The sequence below is a fragment of the Myripristis murdjan genome, chromosome 9, assembly GCF_902150065.1.
Source record: "Myripristis murdjan chromosome 9, fMyrMur1.1, whole genome shotgun sequence".
Lineage (NCBI taxonomy): Eukaryota > Metazoa > Chordata > Actinopteri > Holocentriformes > Holocentridae > Myripristis > Myripristis murdjan.
In genome coordinates, this window is record NC_043988.1 from 11,337,606 (window position 1) to 11,356,148 (window position 18,543).

Sequence of the window (18,543 nt, forward strand, 5' to 3'; positions counted from 1 at the left end):
CAAACAGACTGTATGAATTGTTACTATGATCAGTGTTTTCAGCTTCAATACTGTTATCTCCTCAACCACAAGTATCAGATGTCCGTCCTGGGGAAATACGCTTCATCTACTGGTGTTTTGTGGTCTAAGGCAGTGGCTCTCAACCTTGTGTCAAGGTGCCAAGGATCCCCAAATTGATACACACCAGGCCATACACCAATATTTGATAGGATGTAGTCTCCTGGATCCCCAACTGATGAGATTGAGTTATTCTGTTACTGCCTATACTGTAGATTGGCAGATTAACAGTGAGAGTGTGTCAATCTAATACACGCTCTCATTTGGCTAACCTCTAGCCAGTGAAATGATTGTGAAATTAGGATATTCCCCAATTTTTCTGGAGATCCTCTGGAATATCCTAAAAGACTCCTCGGGGTCCACAGAGCTGGGTGTTTTTGATAGAAAAAAAAAATGGTGGGAAGCTCAACTTCAGCAGCATAATTCAATAAACAGGCAGGAGGTGACCTTTTTGTTTACACACTGAATTTTAGTCTTACATTTTACATTAATTAAATCATTATGGCAATAAATTGTATATTTTTTTAGTTGGTACAGATACACCACCACCATATAGCATTGTGAGCAATTTCACATTTTAATGTTAGTTTTTCAATACGATGACAACAAATCTAGCAATTTGAACACACCCTTCAGTCCTTGCTACTTATTTTATCACTGCTTGAATGAGATAATACTTGATTAATACTTGACATTTCAGAGGGCCCTGCCCTTCATATGATCAAACAATGTTTGGTCTATTGGTTAAAAAAAAAAAAAAAGTTGCAACAGCAATGCACATATGATCAGAAGGATAAACCTGACTGCTCAGATGCAACACAATGAGTCTAGTTAGCCTAAAAATGTGCTAGTTTCAAGTTGAAAGGCATGCAAACAGTCGGGATTAGAGGCAGCCAAGACTTCATCATACCCCCCCCCCCCCTTTTTTTTTTTTTTTTTTTGCCATACCCATCGCTCTCTCCACAGCCAACCAAATCAATGATAGAGGTGCAGAGCTATTGCCTCATGCTGGAGTTTCTTAAACACAAATGTTGTACTTACTATAAATCCAATCCAGACTTGTGATTTTTAAAAGTTAAAATCATGTCAAACTTGGGGATTTACTTTGATTTTCTGATATATCAAAAAGTAAAGCTAATATCTACCTCTATCCTTACTCTATGAGTTCTATTTTCTTATATTTATTGGTATCATACTATTTGAAATGATTGTGCAGTGAAACCTACAATACAATCGGGTTAACGCTGAGTGATGAGGCCTCTGGAAATGTCTTTCCCTCTGGTGGTTTCTACCACTGCCAGTTCAGCAACTATCATATGGCAGCTGTTCAACAAAATGCAAAAAAAAAAAAAAAAAAATCATTACTTACACTGCCACAATGCATAAGATATACTATCCATGAAAATCAAATAACAATGTATAAACAAATTATACAGTGTCAAAAGGTATCCATGTGGGTGGGTCACAGCTTGGAGTATTTTCACATCTATTTAAATATTTCAGCATGTCAGAAAAAAAAGATAAATCACCAATGTGCAGAGGTGAAAGATATACAAATTTGGCACTTTGCCATCACTGCTGTATTCTGTGTTAATGAAAACGATATGTAGGCAAAAAGAAAACTAGCATATGGCCTGGTATATTGTCATCCAGTCTAAGTTCCACTCTCATAATCTATTCAAATATCCACACACTCTATCGGAAACTGGATCAACACTGAAGCTTCCCAGCCCTCAGTAAAACAAAGCTTTAAAAACAAACCACAGACAGTCAATATGATACAACGTCCAGGAAAAATGTGCGGAATTTAAAAACTAATCCCACAGTGCAGCATTTTTTTTCTCCCGGTAACTGCGCCATGAATATTAAGCTCAAAAAGTTAAGGTAATAAAAAAAAAAAAAAAAAAAAAATCCCTTCTACTCCCAGAGCCAAATAAATTGTTTTGTTACACAGACATGGCGCATATTTTTGGTTCAAGCAGTCTACCCATTGGGACACCAGTGGAGAGATGCATCTTGGGAGAAGGCCAGATTTCCTATGACATAACATCTCTGTCAAAAACATGAGTATAGAAATTTCAGAGAAAATCCCACACCCTGAAGCCATCTGACATCAAGTCCAAGTCACTTCTTTTTTTTTTTTTTTTTTGAGTAGGATGACGAATATTCTCTAATATGCTCAGGCAGGGTCTGTTATCTACTGGATTCATGTTGGTGACAACTGTTGGAAGCAATACTGCTCTGTGTCAGGATGTAAAGGAGTGCAACCACATTATGTAATGTGTCCTATAACTAAATCTAGAATGTGACAGAATTCAATGCAGATCAGGAGGGAAACGTAGGCGTACAATAGAGGCGGAGGAAGAGAGGAGGCTTGAGTACAGGAGGATGTTTGAACGAGGTGCAGACAGGAGATCACAACATCCAGGCACTGCTTCATTTTGTATTTAGTAAGAGCTGGTGGAGGCTGTGGCAATTCTCTTCCCGATGTACACCCTTTGAAAACAACAAGACACAAAATGCATGAAATGAAACCAGTCACCAATATGGATAAATTCTGCAGGTTTAGCAAACAACGTGCAGTTCCTTCTCGGTATGAATTCAGACTTACCCAAGGCCAAGAGCGAGAATGTGTGAGATAAGTAAGGAAGGGATGAAGACTTTGAGGAATTCTGCGGAGAAGACGCCACCTTTCTTCATAACGCCGCTCTTTCTCATACTAAGAGATACTGAACGTCGGGGGTGCCTAAAGTGGAATTCCCTGCAAGGCACAATCAATCAATCAATCAATTAAAAGGGTACAAGTCATTCAGCTAAATATTCTGAGCCACCAACAGAGCTGCAAGTGTGAGTCTGCTTACTTTGGAGGAATGTTTTCAGGTCTGCTGGACCAATCAGCAACCCAGTCTACTCCCTTGTTCATCAGGATATCTTCCTCTCTGTCCTTCTCTGGGCCGTCTTCCTCTGACTGCAAAGGGCGTAAATCATGCAGCGTGAAAGCAGTGAAGATTGAGGGCGAAACACAAAGACGTGCAAGGGGCGTTAAGTGCGAGCATTGACTGTGCTGTTGCGCTTTACCTGGCTGCCTCTTGTGCTTGACATCTCTACATCAAAGGTTATCTGCCCCTCATCCTGATCCGGACTTGGTGGCCTGTGGGGACTGCGGTAAAAAAAAACAAAAAAAAACACAAACCCTGTTTGTAAGAACAAAATAAAACCAAACAAATAACACTTTCCCTCTTCTCTGCCCTTTCCTCCTACCTATCACATGAGGAGCTGCTCTGGCTGGATTCATGCTGTGCATCCAGGAGGATCTTTTCCATGTCTCCATTATGGATGGACGAGGACGAGGGCACATGTTCTAACCCCCCGACCAGGCTCTCATCTATCTCCTCCGGCACCACTTCCATAGGCTGTAGATTTTGACTCCTCCCGGCATTTGCATTTATTTGGTCTGCAGCGGGTGTCACTGATGGGTTGGTCTGCATGCCCTGGGCTCCTGTGTTCCCGTTCATCTCTAATTCCACCCAAGAGCCTAAGCAAACACAACCATGAAGGAAGGAGAGGGGGGCACATGAGGGTAAATTGTCCTTTTGCCAGTGCAAATCCAGCCAAACCTTTCACAAAGAGATGTATGGTGTTGTCTGCTATCAAATGGAAACGGCTAACCCACATTTCCTGCAGCACACACCATGCATCTAAATGGGCTGGGTGTGCTCTGCATCCAGGCTAGCATACATTCCTTTGTGCTACTGCCCCACAAACAGCTTGCACATTTTTCCTCCCGACAGGAGAGGGAGTTATGTAATCTCAGAGAGCGAGCAGGCTTGGGTGAGCATGTAAACGCTGGGGTGGCATGAAACGTCGTTTTTTTTTTTTTCTTTCAATCGTGGCCTAGATGAAAGTGAGATTTAATTTGTTTAATTCGACAAGGTAAATCTGCACGACCACCTTATTATAGCGGTGGTGTTTCACATCGGAGCGGTTCCCCTGTGAGATCTTGCATAACTGCAGAGGGACACAGTTTCTGATCCCTGAGCGTTTACATGAAAAGCAGACATTCCGGTTTCTGTCCCGGTTCGAGGCTTACATGCCCGGGTCATACTGAAGACCCGATTTGGTAACAGTACACCTCGCCCCAGTTTCATGTTTTCAAAATGCGTCTAGGAACTGTGACTCTGCAAGCGACTGAGCTCCGATAACATCTTCACATCATTTCCCTTTGGTTCGGACATTTCATTACGAAAATGACGGCCTGGCGAATAAAAACGCACTCCAGACACGCTATGTAACGACATAACCCACGGACAATTATAATAAATACAACAATTAATATCGACGTTTATTTCGTCTTTTGTCCCAAACTTGTTTTTATTTTGGCTAGAGCCCGCCCAAGGCGAATTCGCGCAACCGGTTGGCTGAAATTCAATCAATCAACTATTTGGCACAACCGTATTGGTTGGCTTGCGGTGACGTCAGCCAACATCACCCTCCACCCCGCCCAGAGAAGAGGAAATTCCATACCCGAGCTAACTTTTACAATAACATCCTCTTTACGCGATTGTTCTCCGTGCAAACAAGCAACACTCGTGAAAAATACGTAGACAGGCCTTCACAACGCGACAGGTGGGGAAGTGACGGCGGTACGTACCGTGAAGCCCGGGTTCATCGTTATTGTTTTGTTGAGCAGCGGCGGTAGACATGTTGACTACCCTATTTTAGCATTCATCAACATGACACGCAGACAAACTAGACACTGCGCAGGCGCAAAGCCCGTCCAGAGTCCAGACAGACGAGAGAGTGAGACCGATGGGAGGGTCTCTCTCTCTCTCTCTCTCCCTGCCTGCCTCTGTAATACCAAACAGAAATGGGCTATTGACGTTTTGTTGTTGTTTTGGTGGAGCTCAAAATAGTCAGCTGTTAGAAAATCGCAGCATTGATCGGTGTTGAAGTAACAAAATCTACACACATTGTAGCAAACAAACTAAAAAACATCAGTGTTTTGAAGACTGATCACAATATGTTTATGTAAAAATGTACATCGCTGAAAATGACCATGGATGCATCAGAAAGTCATGGGATTTCATGGGTGATTTTGGTGTTATTGCAGTAAAACGAGTTGTTTATGAGAGGAGGCATTTTTCCTGCTCAGTGACATGGTGTTTCTTTTTCTTTTAAATGCATTGCAACTGTTGGCATTGCAAAACAGGAAAGTGTAGATCAGATATGTTTTGGGATTTTTTAAAAAAATATTAAGATATTTTGTCATTTCAAGTGCTTTCACTTGTCTCACCAGCAAGCTTTCTTAGTTTATATTTTTGATGAACTTGGTTTTGTGATTCTGTGTCCTGCAGTAGTGTGAAATGTGGCGTTCAGATTTGCTTTTCTAGGAGAGGACAGTTGTAGGAATATACAGCATCTTCAATACAAAAAGCATGAACCAGATTTATATTCAGAATTCAGGTTTGAAGTTCTTTATTACTTTTAATCTAAATTGTACTTTATTCCATTTGACAAAGACAAACAGAGCTATACAGTGAACCTTTTGTATTGAGTTTTTTTTTTTTCCCAACAGATCGCCAAAAATCTCCTACAATCTTTATTCAAGAGCCCCTTGAAAGAAATAAACAAAACATACAAATAAATGAAATTCACAAAAATAAAAGTGCATTTTGTTTTGACTCCTGTGATACATTATATTTGTATATAATGCTGCTGTTGTGGAAAAAACCTCATAACTGCAATTTGGGTAATTTTTTTATTATAGTTTCACTTGAGCTGAAGATTCCGTGGTGTGTTTTGTGTAGAGTACGTTTAACTGACCCAAGGCTCATGAAAGCCATTCAAAAGCCATGATAAAAAAATTTCAAAAATGAATGTTCATTAGTCTGTAAATAAGGCTGCTTTTATAAATTCCTGAAAAGTTAATTTCTTGAAGATACAAGGTTTTGAGCACACAGCAGCAGTAAGTTCCCCTGAGCAGTCGCCTGTCTGGCGTGCCAGTAAGTTCAAGAAACATACTTGATTATCTTTTTTTTTTTTTTCTAATGCTATGAGAAAGGCAATAGGGTTCTTCTGAACATGTTTGTGGTCTTGCACCATAGCCTTGCACAGTAGCCATGAAAACAATGCGAGGGAAGATGAAAAGATTATTGTACAGTTGTAAATTTTAAAAAATATTGGTTGCTTACGTAACACCGTCATATAGTCTATGATAACTATTTCAGCTGTGTCAGCTGGAGATAACCACAGATTGGGATTTGTTTAAAGCCAACATTAGCAGATAAAAAATACTGACACAATCTTTCCCATATAGAGTAGAGTTTAGTGATTTAAAAAAAATGAAAAAATAAAACACGTCAGCTGCAGTTGGTTTGAACAGTAAAATGATTTAAGTGCTTGCTTTGGATGGATATTTCTGTCAAAAGAGGAAAAAAAAAAAGAATTCTACTCCCTAACGTATGCTGATTGGACATGGTTGATCACTGATCTCATGTTTTGAACAAATAACCCTCAGTGTTGATCAGTGGCTAATTGACTGGAGCATCCCAGCATCCATAATGAACAGCTACTAGACTGTAATGTCCTGATGCAGTATGTGTGTGACAGTGGAATGGGATACAGGTACAGCATTAGGCAATTTTATGTACATATGACATGAGGAAAACAATTTCAACTGATCTTCACATGGTCTTGCATCAGAAAACAAAAGAAGTAGTCATCTTCAAAAAAGGTCACAAAACCAAAGACATAAGCATAAGTTTCTCATGGCTTGAGGACATTACCCAGAGCCCTGAGGAGGTGACACTCACAACTGTAGCACAACACCACCTTCTGGAGGCCATTACCAATGATGGTTGTATCGGCAGCATTGCTAGTGAGTGGCAATCCATTCTCTAAAGTAGGAGTGAAACATGTTGACTTACATAAATATGATCCAGTGGACCAATACGTTTCATGCCCTGGTTCAATGGCTTAATTTGTCATCCATAAGTGTTTTAAAGAAGGAAAGAAAAAGTGCTATAATCAACCTGCTTGCTCCAGAAGAGAATTGGCAGCATGTAACTGAAGCATAGGATAGTACAGAAACAGCAGAAAAGTGCTGCTGTATGTTTGAAGTATTTCCCTGTAATCAAACCAGCACTAACGACAGGTTCCACACAATAAATGTCTGCAAACCAAGTGCTTCACAACTTCTCCTTTTGAACAACCCTTTATAGGAGAACTAGCCCAGCACCACAGGAGATAGAGAGAATACATTTCATTACATACAATTATTCAAAATCAGTAACTCTGCCTAGTCAATTAACTTGACTAGCTTGAGAGTGAACTAGATTTAACAATTTTAACACATTACAAGTTGATTAAAATGCCTTTCCCATTTAGGCCTACAGGGGCCTATTCTTTCACAGCGAGCAAAATGATATATAAACAACCATGGCACACAAACGGAACTTCAAAGAGTCAAATTAACTTTCAAACTAACTCAGAAGCATCCAAAAAGGTTCCACATAACATCAGATACAGGAAGCCAAATTCAAAAATAAATGTTTTAGTGCTTATGACTACAGAGGTACTGACACCTGAAAATACTTTTCTTTGGACATCTAACATTGGAAACATCAGACTTCCTTGATGCCACATAAACATTCTCTAGCTTTCAACCCAACACTTGCCGGAATGAGCAAATTGTTCTGATGTCATATGACAAAAAAAAGCTCACCAAACCAGGCAACCTTCATTCCATCTACAGAGAAGTCCAAGATAGACAGCTAAAGAAACTACAGTGATCAGACTGTAATCCTATTGCCTTAATTCATACAAAAATAAACCAGCTATAGTGATTATTCTTCTCTTTTATCAGGTACAGTACAAAACATCATAAAAAACTTCTACAAACAAAAACTAGATCCAGAGGGTAAAGCAATCAATCAGCGACAACACAACGGGCTTTTGTGGGGAAGCTGGCAGCAGCACTAAACTTTGGTGCCACAGACCGTGAGAGAAATAGGGCACACCACGCCATGCAGACCTTCCACAGCTGTACGTAAAGCCCTTGTTTTGAGCTTTCCATGGTAGTCCTCAAACTTGAGACCAGCCGGTTCCACAGAGCACTACTGTGCCTTCAATCACTTCAGGATGTTTCCCCTGCAGAGGGGCAACATGCTTACTGGAGAACTTTGCTGCAAGTATGACCTCACTGCATAAGACTTTTTTTTTTTTTTTTTTTTTGCCACGATTAGTCCCCCCTTCTACCCAAAAACCCAGTCAAGTGTGTGTGTGGTGTGTGTGTGTGTGTGTGTGTGTATGTGTGTATACCAGTCAAATGTCCACATTAACAGCATCGGCATACTGTACATTAGGAAAGAAAGGGGGGTTAAGTCAACTTGGCAACTTGACACATAGCTGGGGCAAATATGGAGTGTTGATAGCTTGTTATCTGCAGTGTTCCAGGCCAATACAAAACAGATCTCGTGACAGAAAGATGAGAAAAGAGTTGAAACAAAGTCCTACCCAAACTAATAAAACTTGGTAATTACAAAAACATATAAACACTATGACATACAAATGACTCATGTCATGATGGCACCAAATAATAATGAAATTATCGCAACCTAGCCAAATAAATGTACTCAACAAACAGTGTTCCCCTTTGGTTCGGGATGTAGTGGAGAAAGGGTTGCAATATGGTAGGGATGGTAAATGAAGTACTCCTAGCAGAGGAATCCAATAACACTGAATCCCCAAGTCTGGACTAAGGACCGCAGACCCAGGTGGAAAAGCTCTTGTGTTGGCCCGACTGGGTGTATTATATGATTGCAGCTATGCCACTGACAGTGTATTGCCTCATCATATATGCAACACTAAACACCAGCAAGGGGACAGTCTGTAGTCAAGGCATGGGGATTCAGCCTAAGGTTGCTATCAAAACAGATCATGTTTTAGGTGTGTATCAGAGCAGTTGGGGCTTTAGCAGAAACTGGGATCTGAGCGGTTCATCGAATGCTAGTTCAGTTTGTCCTGGAATATGTACAGGTTGTTGGTGGTGGCCACGGCAATGATGTTGTCCAGGGGATGCCAGGCAGTGTGGAGGATCTTCTTGTTAAAGTCCAGACTGTCTACACTGATCTCATCCTTTTTGCGCTTCCCACCTGTGCACACTTTGCGAGGTTTCAGGACTGACCGCGGCTTGCTGTTCTCCCGCGACGCCTCCAGTGTCACGTCCTGTCGGTAGCCTCTGTCAAACATCCTGAAGAAGTTGTTGTAGGAGCCAGTCATCACAACGCTGCAGAGGAACAAGGTGGGAGGTGAGACAGCTGACTGAGCAACACCAATTACAACATATCCCTGGATGGTGAGCCTCAATCACACAGAGAATGAGTCAAACAACCAGCAAAATCATTCTACCATCAGACACAGACATGATGCCCCTCTGCCACCCACTCCAAAGCAGGAGCAGTCTTATGCTCTGCATGGAGCAGATAAGACAGTAATTGATAAGGCCTCCAATGAGGGACAAACCTTGTCATATGCCACGCATTTGGTAGGTCTAGGACATTGCAATGGCATGATGAAGAAAATGAAGATGACCGTCACAAATGCAAAAGTAGTCTTCTATTTACAGTGGTGACAAGGAACAGAGTAGCAACTCTCTTCCAGAAGGAGACTATGAACTGTGATGGTACATATTACAGAGAAAAAGGTGCCCACCTGTCGTTCCCATTCCAGCAGCACTCAAACTTGTCAAAGATGCAGTCATTCTCATAGAGCGAGCACAATTTACTCCTGAGATATTCATGCACCTGTTCGAAAAAAAGAAAAAAAAAGTGATTGAGAGATGCTGTAGTTACATGTTCAACAGCTATACAAGGGTGAAAATATCAGCATGGCAGGTGACCTGAATCTTTCAAAACATCTCCCCCTTGTGGAGAAGCCATGGACTGAATTTAGGCAAATACATTTTCAAAACTTCAATTCAAAGTAACAGAATTGCCACTCTCTTAACATGAGGATGAACACAGACCTGATATGTCTCTACTGGCCGGGTCTCCATGTTGAGATCCCATATTTTGACAGACAGGTAGTCACGGGTCATCATGTAGCGCCCGCTGTGGCTGAATTTCACATCAGAGATGGACGAGATGATTTCAGAAAAGAACGAGCGGTTGTTCGGATCCTCTGGCTCTTCAAACACTGATAAAAAAGACAAGAACACACTCTTCAGTATTCTCTGCCAGGAATAGCCTTGGCATTTTTGTGAGGCTGAGCACCATTTAATGAGACGTACAACTTTTATCTCACTGTCTAACATGCCCTTTCCTTGAATTTCACCACATTCACACCTCGGCATTCAACACCTCACCGGTAGGCAGTGAGCAGAGACTAAATTAACTTACTTTTAGAGTGCTGGTCACACAGTGCAGATGCCCTCATGTCACACAGGCGGATGGTGCCCTTGCTGCTGCTGTAGACAAAAGTGTTGCATTGGTTGGGGTGGAATTCTGCTGCTGTGATCACCTCCGTCAACTCCTCCATATTAGCTGGCTTTATGTCAACAATATCTGAAGAAGGCAGGTCAAGGGGCTAAAGTGACATGTTCTATATACTCCAGCTGTTGTTAAGTGACACCACCACAAAATGGCTAAGTCAACATAATCCAAATTCCTTGTAGACTCCAAGCAATTGAGTCCACAGTATTTACATGAGTAAATGTGGACTCTGTTGACTAACTGAATGCAAACATCAGCAAACTATCTGTCTGCCCCAGTGAAAACTAAATTGGAGCAGGTAGATACAGTTTGCTGGTTTCTTTGGCAGGAAATAGTTCCCAAATTAACTTTCTGCCCTCAAGGGCTGTGGATTATGCCAAGTATCCACGTCATTGTTTTTGTAGCTGTGTCACTGCTAATGAGTTTTTCCATGTGTGAATATTTGACAGTTTGAGCTCCACAAAACAATATCCATTGTCACTGTGTCACTGTGACACCAGGAGAGATGGCAGGCCGTAACAAACTAGAAACCCCATCAAATCACGTAAATTCTCTGTATGGACGGACTGCAGTAGAGGTAAGAGTGAAAATATTTTATTTTGGTTGAACTGTTCCTTTAAGATAGCTGCAATCACTTGGTAGACAGTGCTTGACATGAGTCATCCAGGTTATTTGATGTGATGTCTGCATGGAATGTAAAAAGACTTTAAAAGGATACTAAAGCTGCGATCAGTGATCTCCAGATGCCAGAGATTAATGCGTAGGTCATCTGCAGACAAGTAGGTCTCACAATCACTGTTGACCGAGATGGAGTTGATATGGTAGGTGTGAGCATTGGCAAACACTCGTCTGGGGCTGGCCTCCACCATCAAGTCCATGGGCCTGAACACCGGTACCTGAGGAGACAGACAGGAGCAGTGTTACTTTATTTTCTGGGAAGAGAAAATACAAACCTCCTCCTCCAGTACAGACTTTTGTGATTGTGAGATGAATTATGAGACCGTTTCTTCGCCCAATATCAATAAATGTACAGGAATTTTGTCTTTGCAGCATTGGTGTAGAGTAGCGACTGGCACTGTATCAAAATACATGCTGATACACGGTACAAGGGCATCAGGATCTAACAGCGTAAGATGTACAGACAGTAGAAATGGGGATGCAGTAGTTTGAGATTTTGATGGTACATTTATACTGTGAAGAAAAATCAGTGTCTTGGTTTTATGGTTATTATGCAGTAAATTATTTTTGTAACACTACAACAAGGACCATAATATGACAAGGATATTTAATGTTTTTTCCACATTTCTTTTGGTCTTACAAGAGAAAAATGCACAAACTCAACATAATGAAAACACATAATTAAAAGAAATTTAAACGTGATGAATAAAACGTATTTGTGGCTTTTAAAAGAAAATAATACAGCACTGCCTTTTGAAAACAGAAAATAATGGATTAGAAGAGACTAGTCATTATACCTAGGCTATATTTGGAAATGGTTTAAATCAATACAAATGGAATTCAGCAAACAGGCAATAGATGATCACTCCAAACGACAGCCAGTACAGCAATGACTGAAAGATGCACTGAAAAGAAGAGACAACTGAATACTATAACATCGTTTAAAAAAAAAATCAGTTGCAATTCCACCAGTTGCTCTGCTGTGTATTTGACATACAAAGCACTTGATGCATGCTGCAGTACTCCCTTAACTGCTTGGCTGGTGTTGGCATACGGTAACTTGAAAACCCAACTCTTAACTCACTGCTAGATATATACTGTAAATAGCAAATTTACATCAAATTCCCCAACTAGCTGCACATTTCAGTGATCAACTTGCCAACAAGCTGAAAATGCTTCAGTTTTCCTTTAATGCCTTGACTTGATCATTCAAAAACGACCAGTGATCTGGAAGATCTATCAAGTCAAGAGCATCAACCCATACACACCATAGCTTTTATAATGCTTATGATTAGAAGTATGTGACAATTTAAATCACAGTTAACCGCTGCATCCCCACAGTAGACTTTAAATATAATTCCACATTTACATGCTCACCATCACTGGAACAGAAAAAAAAAAAACTTTGTGTGAGGGTGTAGTGTGTTCAGTCTGGAGATGTCATTTATACACACCCGTAGTGTTGTGACAGTATTTGGATCTCTATATCGCCCATCTTCTTCCTTCAAATTGTAGCCCTCGGGTCTCTTGTCTCGCTCGCTAATTTTCCACAGCTTAATGGTTTTGTCTGCCAAAAAGAAACAGCAGAGAGATAATGACAAACTTGTGCTCAGTGACAGCTGAAAACGAGGAGTGAATGTAATTGTGATCATTTGACTACCCACTGGAGCCTCCAAAGGGCAGATGGACAGATTCTGGCTTAAAATAGCTTAATGTTGCCAAGTCATTATAATTATTCCATTGAGTCCCTTAAATTAGAGTACAACAATTCTTTACCAACCATTTGTGGACAAAAGGAACTGTGCTGCATTCTTCTGAGGCAACCACCGAATCTTGTTGATTTTCTCCTCAATCTCAAGGCTTTTCAGGTAGTCAAACTCCGGCTCATGGCTCTGGAAGGTGCTGTAAACATTGTACTCTCCACGGCACTGTGGCTGATTCTTACTCTAAACAATGAAAACACCACAGACCACACTTTCTGAGTCATATCATGACAGAAATAGACCTCTGCTGAAAGCAAGTGTCAAAACTCTCAGCTCCTCTGTATGATGAGTAAGGCTCCAACAGAATTGACAGACATTTTCTTAACATTTCTGTGGTATGTTTCATTTCAATTTGAATTCTGCAAAGTGTATGACCACCTTCATTATATAAAATAATGGATTTGTCTATATCAAAGCCAGTGAAGAATTCTGTTTTAGTTTAGCCCTGATTGGTCACATCAACTTACCTCTGGCTCCTGCTGAAAAATGACGACTCGACCCCCTTTGTCCCCAGTGGCTAGCAGCTCCCCAGAGTGGTTGAATTCAACAGTGGATATAATGTCAGCTGTCAAAAAGGTGCTGCAGTTAGATTATCTTCATATTATTTCCTTCAATGCTCTCTCACATGCTACTTGCGCTGACTGGAGCTCATGCTGATGCTCCTTAACCTTTGCACAGGATCACTGCTTGCACTATGGAGCCTATTATGTTAATGTAATATAACTTCATGTACAGACTAATAGGCTATATTTGTCTTGGGGTTATTTTTTCCAATTATTTGGACAAAGATTATTTTTGATCTCTGCGATTGCAATCTGTCAAACCACTTTGCATTGTAGGATGGGCTTGAAATACTATTTTCACTTTGGTAGAATGTTTTCACTATATTTGCACTACATCCTCTATAGGAATTCATAAACCTTCATCCAACTTATTGGGAAAATCTTGTCACCACTACTCAGTTTTGTTTTGAAAGCCCATTCTAAAAAACCTCCGAACACATGTACTGAACACATCAAACCTACTTGTGCCTTCTCAATATTACTTTATTCTGTATGCAGGGTTATGCTATCCAAAAAGTAATTTTGCCCGTTTCCAATTTTCAGTGTAGGTTATTAAAAAAAACTGAGTGGTGCCAGCTGATCCCAAGAGCAACTTGTGTGGACGATTTTCTAAACTTGTTAAAAAAAAAAAAGTGAAAAGTGAAAACAGTACAAAGTGAAACACTGTTTCAAGTGTGAGTAAATTACAAAAAAATATAGACTGATTGTGTACTGATTTTTTCCTAACAACTGCTTTCATAACCCAATAGCAGGTTCAGCTAAGATTTAATACTCAGGTATTGAAAGTCTACTACTCGCTTTTAGCGGGGGAAAAAATAACTTGCCATCTGCAGTTATTCAGCATTATCACTCCTCCAAGACGAGCAGTCTCATCAAATCTCACAATACAACAATCAATCCTTTATCAGAGGCTGGCACAAATCAGAGCTGCTGCTATCCTTATTATAGGCAACAGGAGCTCTTCCGCTTCTAACACAGCACAAAAATGGCCTGATACGACCTGACTCCATACAACCTCATAGTAATGCACAATTGTAGTACTGAGCCTTGGGACTGAGCCTATGCATTGCTTTGTGTATTGACATAATAAGAAGAGGTTCACGGTTATGCTCATTCTCACACAAAGCTTACTGTAAACAACCATGTAGTCCTTCACATACACAAGAAAGTCCACCACGTACTGTAAACACACGTTTCAACCCCTTGTGAATACACTCCTTACACAACCAGACAAGGGGCAGGAGGCACTCCCTCACTGGCAAGTCTTCTCCTTCATATGGAGGAAAAGAAAAATTTGTATATACCTCCCCTGAACAGTAACACTACTTTTGCAACTTCTCTGTGCCATGCATCACCTTGAGACTGTGTGACTGCCACCTATAGAATCACAAGGTACAATTATTAAAATTACCCACCAAATAACTGATACAATTTGAGAGAGCCCTTCTCATTAAAGGGATTGCCCTTTAACAGTAGAGTTCCACAACTGGCGCAAATAATCAATTAAATTTTACACTTCTCTCCATGAACAGTTATTACTTAATGGCGGGTAAACAAATTCAAATACTGAATCGATGGATATCTGCAACTCTAAAGAATCTTACAAATTGCGATTTTGCTGTTTTTTGCATTAATATCATAAAACATAGCTGCCGTCTGCTAAACAGAGCCCACCAGTTTTTCTAGTTTGTAGTAGGCCTACTGAACAGAGCACATGCATGTGCCCCGCCACTGACCCCCACCACTCAACGCTCGGATGCTTCACCATTTCCTAACATGAAAAAAAAAAAACTTTTATAATGCGATCAAGAAAAATCAAACGTGTTTCACGACGTAACATCGCTCTTCCTTGTACAAACATGCACCTGATCCAAATCAAACGATGGAGACCAGCAACTGATCAATGACCACCACATGGACTTACCCTCAGCGACATCGTCGTCTATCGCTCCTTTGACTTGGGAGAAGCACCACTGTACATCATTCCCACCACCGGCTCCTGCACCAGGCACAAACCCCAGTTAGACACACCAGCATCACACAAGTTTGCACGCGTTAGCTTGGCGCTAACTTGGCTCACTTATTGAGCAGCGAACGGGGCCACATTTGACCTCAAACCAATTACACATGTTCACAATGGTAGTAAGTTATCCACCATACGAAATGGTTTATGTTGAGATATCCGTGCGGGAAACATTTTTTACACTATTTTCAGTGTCACTCAAGCATCCTGCAAGTAACATAGCTAGCTAGTTAGCTGGCTAGCTAGCTTTAACGTTAGCTAGTTAGACATCTTTAGCCACAACTGACAAACGCATCTTCTGTGGGCTCAACAGAGTACATACTGCTGTACGGAAAAATAACTAAACCCCAAACACCCAAACAACCATTGCTATGTACTTTTACCTGCCATGGTGAGCGACTCAGATAGAGGGGATGTCTGAAGCGGGCTAGGGCCCTGGACTGGAGCTGTGCTGGCTCGGCTGGCTGGGTGGTTCTGGCCGGGGAGCAGTGCAGGAATGAAGCTGTGGCTGCTGCTTAGCAACTCGGAAGACCTCACAACTCCTCGGCACACGCCAGACCAGTCGCACGAAATACTTTCCTACCAAAGAAAGTCAACTGTAATTCCACTGTGGGGATTTTTAGACTTTGTACTCTACTTTGAGATTTCCCTCGCCTCTGCCTCTCCCTGCATTACACTTTCAAAATGGCGCACCGCGGGCGGCGTTCAGCAAGCCGCGAACAGGGAGATGGTTTATATGTCCGGTGACATTTTAACCGGTTTCACTGACGCTTGAACCAGTAACGCCACGAAGGCTCGCCCTGAGTGATTGAAGTTTTAAGAGATTTAAATCGCGTTTGCTTTTCTGTGAAGAGGGTCTAAAACCTTCAAAAACCGGGAGAGGGCTGAACTCCGCCCATACAGAGTTTTAAAGTTGCAGATATCGAACTCACCCACACACGGGGTTTGTTCAGTCCGCCGCAAAAGCAGCAACTGCACAAATCGGTGAACTTGGTGCTGAAGTCTCTATGCTTAAATTTTAACGCATTCGGCGTGGGATTAATGATTGCCATTAATCACCCTTATTGATCGCCATTGCTACCTTGTACTTTTTATTTTGCATTGGCGTCGTTATGTAGATGTGGTTTGGATCTGGCGCATTAAAACGATTGCAACAAATGATTGGTTCTCATTCAAATTGCAGCGCACCTGGATTTTAGTAGTGTCAAAGGCAATATAGCAGAGCTGTACCAACAACACAACAAACTGAGCAGGGCCTAGTATTAAAAAATCATAGCATATATAATTTAGTAATGCTATAGGAGGCGCAAACGCCAAAAGGTATGATAATAAATTCGATACTGAGTACTGTGGACCCTCATGGGAATGCTAAATTAATCAGTTAATCAATTAGTTAACTTCTGTGAGACACACACACATACACATGCACATATACGCACGCACGCACGTACGTACACCTGCAGAAGTATTGTGGGTATATTATAGTCATTTGGAATGAGTTGCAAAGTGGAAAATGAAATTAAAAAGCTCATCGAGCAAGAAGTGGGCCATTTTGGGGTAAGGGAAGGTGTCCAGAAAAAACTATTTTTGAAATTTGGAGCTGAGAGTCTGCGCTGATATCTGAAAAACAACTTCATCCACAAGATGGCAATATTGAACTACGGCCTGCGTTGCTCTTCAGGAACTGGATGGATCTCTGTCCTGCTTTGAGAGCCGATGAAAGGGACAAGGGCATGTGCTCTCTCTCTCTCTCTCTCTCTCTCTCTCTCTCTCTCTCTCTCTCTCTCTCTCTCTCTCTCTCTCTCTCTCTCTCCCTCTCCCTCCCTGTCTCTGTAGATAGAAGGTGCACAGTGACACCTGTCAGAGTTGATATTTTTGGAAAGCTAAAATAAAATTGTTGAAAATGTCTTTTATCAGCACATGAGTCATTATGAGCTAATGGAACCAAATGTAAAACTGCACTCTTTGTAGGTTATACAAAGGCTTCATACAAAAGTGTTTTTCTTTTCATACAATTTTTTTTTTTTTTTTTTTTTTTTTTTTTTAAAAGGGAGGGATTGTTTCATACAATCATGTTCTATCAATTTACTTGTTTGGGTGCACTTACCAAAGCTAACAGAGACAGGCTCTATTTAGCACTGGCAAGGTTAGAGCAAGTCAAAATCTACTTTAATTCAATTCCATAGCTTCATTTACTTCCACAGAAGCAGCAGTGGATTGTAAAATTTTCTGAAAGAACTTGAAAAATAACGTGGGTTGGAGGCTTCACCCAGGAAACCCCGATCTGATGCAACTATCCCTTGAGCTATTTTGGGGGAGCTCCTTTTGCAGAGACTTGGTTTGAATGTGAAAGAGGCCCGCGAAAAAAGGATGAGAACAGCAGGTATATAATTGGAGTTATCAAGCAGGTTCCTCCCATCACAGATGTTTCATTGAATTAGACCAGAAAACCTAAGAAGAGTCAAAAGTACACTCCCCTACCCCTTCCCTCACCCACTCACACATACACACACACACACACACACACACACACACATAGACACACACACACACAGACACGCACCCCTAAATGGAGCTTGAGTCACTTACTCTACTCTGCACCTCCTCGTTCACAGCATTACACCAGATAATAACTTGCTATTGGTCTCAAGAGCAAGAGTGTATTGAAACAGCTGACCTTGCTTGCTTGAAAAAGCCCGATCAGCAGTGAAAGAAACTAAACTGTATCAACAAGCATGGGCTGAAGGGTTAAGCTAAAACGATAAAAGTGCACAAAGTTTGTCGTGTAATAGTTTTGGAACAGAACACCTTAATTCAGACAACGACCATGTTTTAGTGATGCATGCTTTCATCGTCTGCCATCTGTCATTAAGAATGGGCATCACTCTTTTTCAAATCATGGATATGTCATTTTGGAGTGACATTCTGCTTTCTTTCACTCAGTGGAAACACAGCATTTTGGTCTTTTT

General features: G+C 41.1%; 2 protein-coding genes across 2 annotated transcripts; both read right to left on the reverse strand.

Moving 5' to 3' along the window:
- Window positions 1-615: 615 nt before the first annotated feature.
- On the reverse strand, window positions 616-4,808 carry bnip3la (BCL2 interacting protein 3 like a). Its single transcript, XM_030060475.1, has 6 exons — window positions 4,709-4,808; window positions 3,319-3,592; window positions 3,136-3,217; window positions 2,919-3,025; window positions 2,669-2,818; window positions 616-2,553 (listed from the first exon to the last, which is right to left on the reverse strand). Exons 1-6 carry the CDS (start codon window positions 4,758-4,760, stop codon window positions 2,505-2,507), a joined length of 714 nt encoding a protein of 237 aa, XP_029916335.1. The 5' UTR covers window positions 4,761-4,808; the 3' UTR covers window positions 616-2,504.
- A 707-nt stretch (window positions 4,809-5,515) lies between these two features.
- ppp2r2aa (protein phosphatase 2, regulatory subunit B, alpha a) lies at window positions 5,516-16,418 on the reverse strand. Its single transcript, XM_030060466.1, has 10 exons — window positions 15,958-16,418; window positions 15,476-15,550; window positions 13,456-13,553; window positions 13,006-13,171; window positions 12,680-12,792; window positions 11,266-11,443; window positions 10,455-10,619; window positions 10,082-10,251; window positions 9,769-9,860; window positions 5,516-9,343 (listed from the first exon to the last, which is right to left on the reverse strand). The coding sequence occupies exons 1-10, from the start codon at window positions 15,962-15,964 to the stop codon at window positions 9,064-9,066; spliced, it is 1,344 nt and encodes a 447-aa protein (XP_029916326.1). The 5' UTR covers window positions 15,965-16,418; the 3' UTR covers window positions 5,516-9,063.
- Between the last annotated feature and the right edge of the window lie 2,125 nt (window positions 16,419-18,543).

What these genes read in the sequence shown, in the direction of transcription:
- bnip3la (XM_030060475.1), bottom strand. Translation starts at nt 4,760, where the DNA reads ATGTCTACCGCCGCTGCTCAACAAAACAATAACGATGAACCCGGGCTT. An exon ending in CGATGAACCCGGGCTTCACG is followed by an intron (nt 3,593 to 4,708) that starts GTACGTACCGCC and finishes GTGTTTGCTTAG; the next exon opens with GCTCTTGGGTGGAATTAGAG. An exon ending in CCTGAAAACATTCCTCCAAA is followed by an intron (nt 2,819 to 2,918) that starts GTAAGCAGACTC and finishes TGTGCCTTGCAG; the next exon opens with GGAATTCCACTTTAGGCACC.
- ppp2r2aa (XM_030060466.1), bottom strand. An exon ending in ATACTGTCACAACACTACGG is followed by an intron (nt 11,444 to 12,679) that starts GTGTGTATAAAT and finishes CTGTCTCCTCAG; the next exon opens with GTACCGGTGTTCAGGCCCAT. An exon ending in GATCACTGATCGCAGCTTTA is followed by an intron (nt 10,620 to 11,265) that starts GTATCCTTTTAA and finishes TGCCTTCTTCAG; the next exon opens with ATATTGTTGACATAAAGCCA.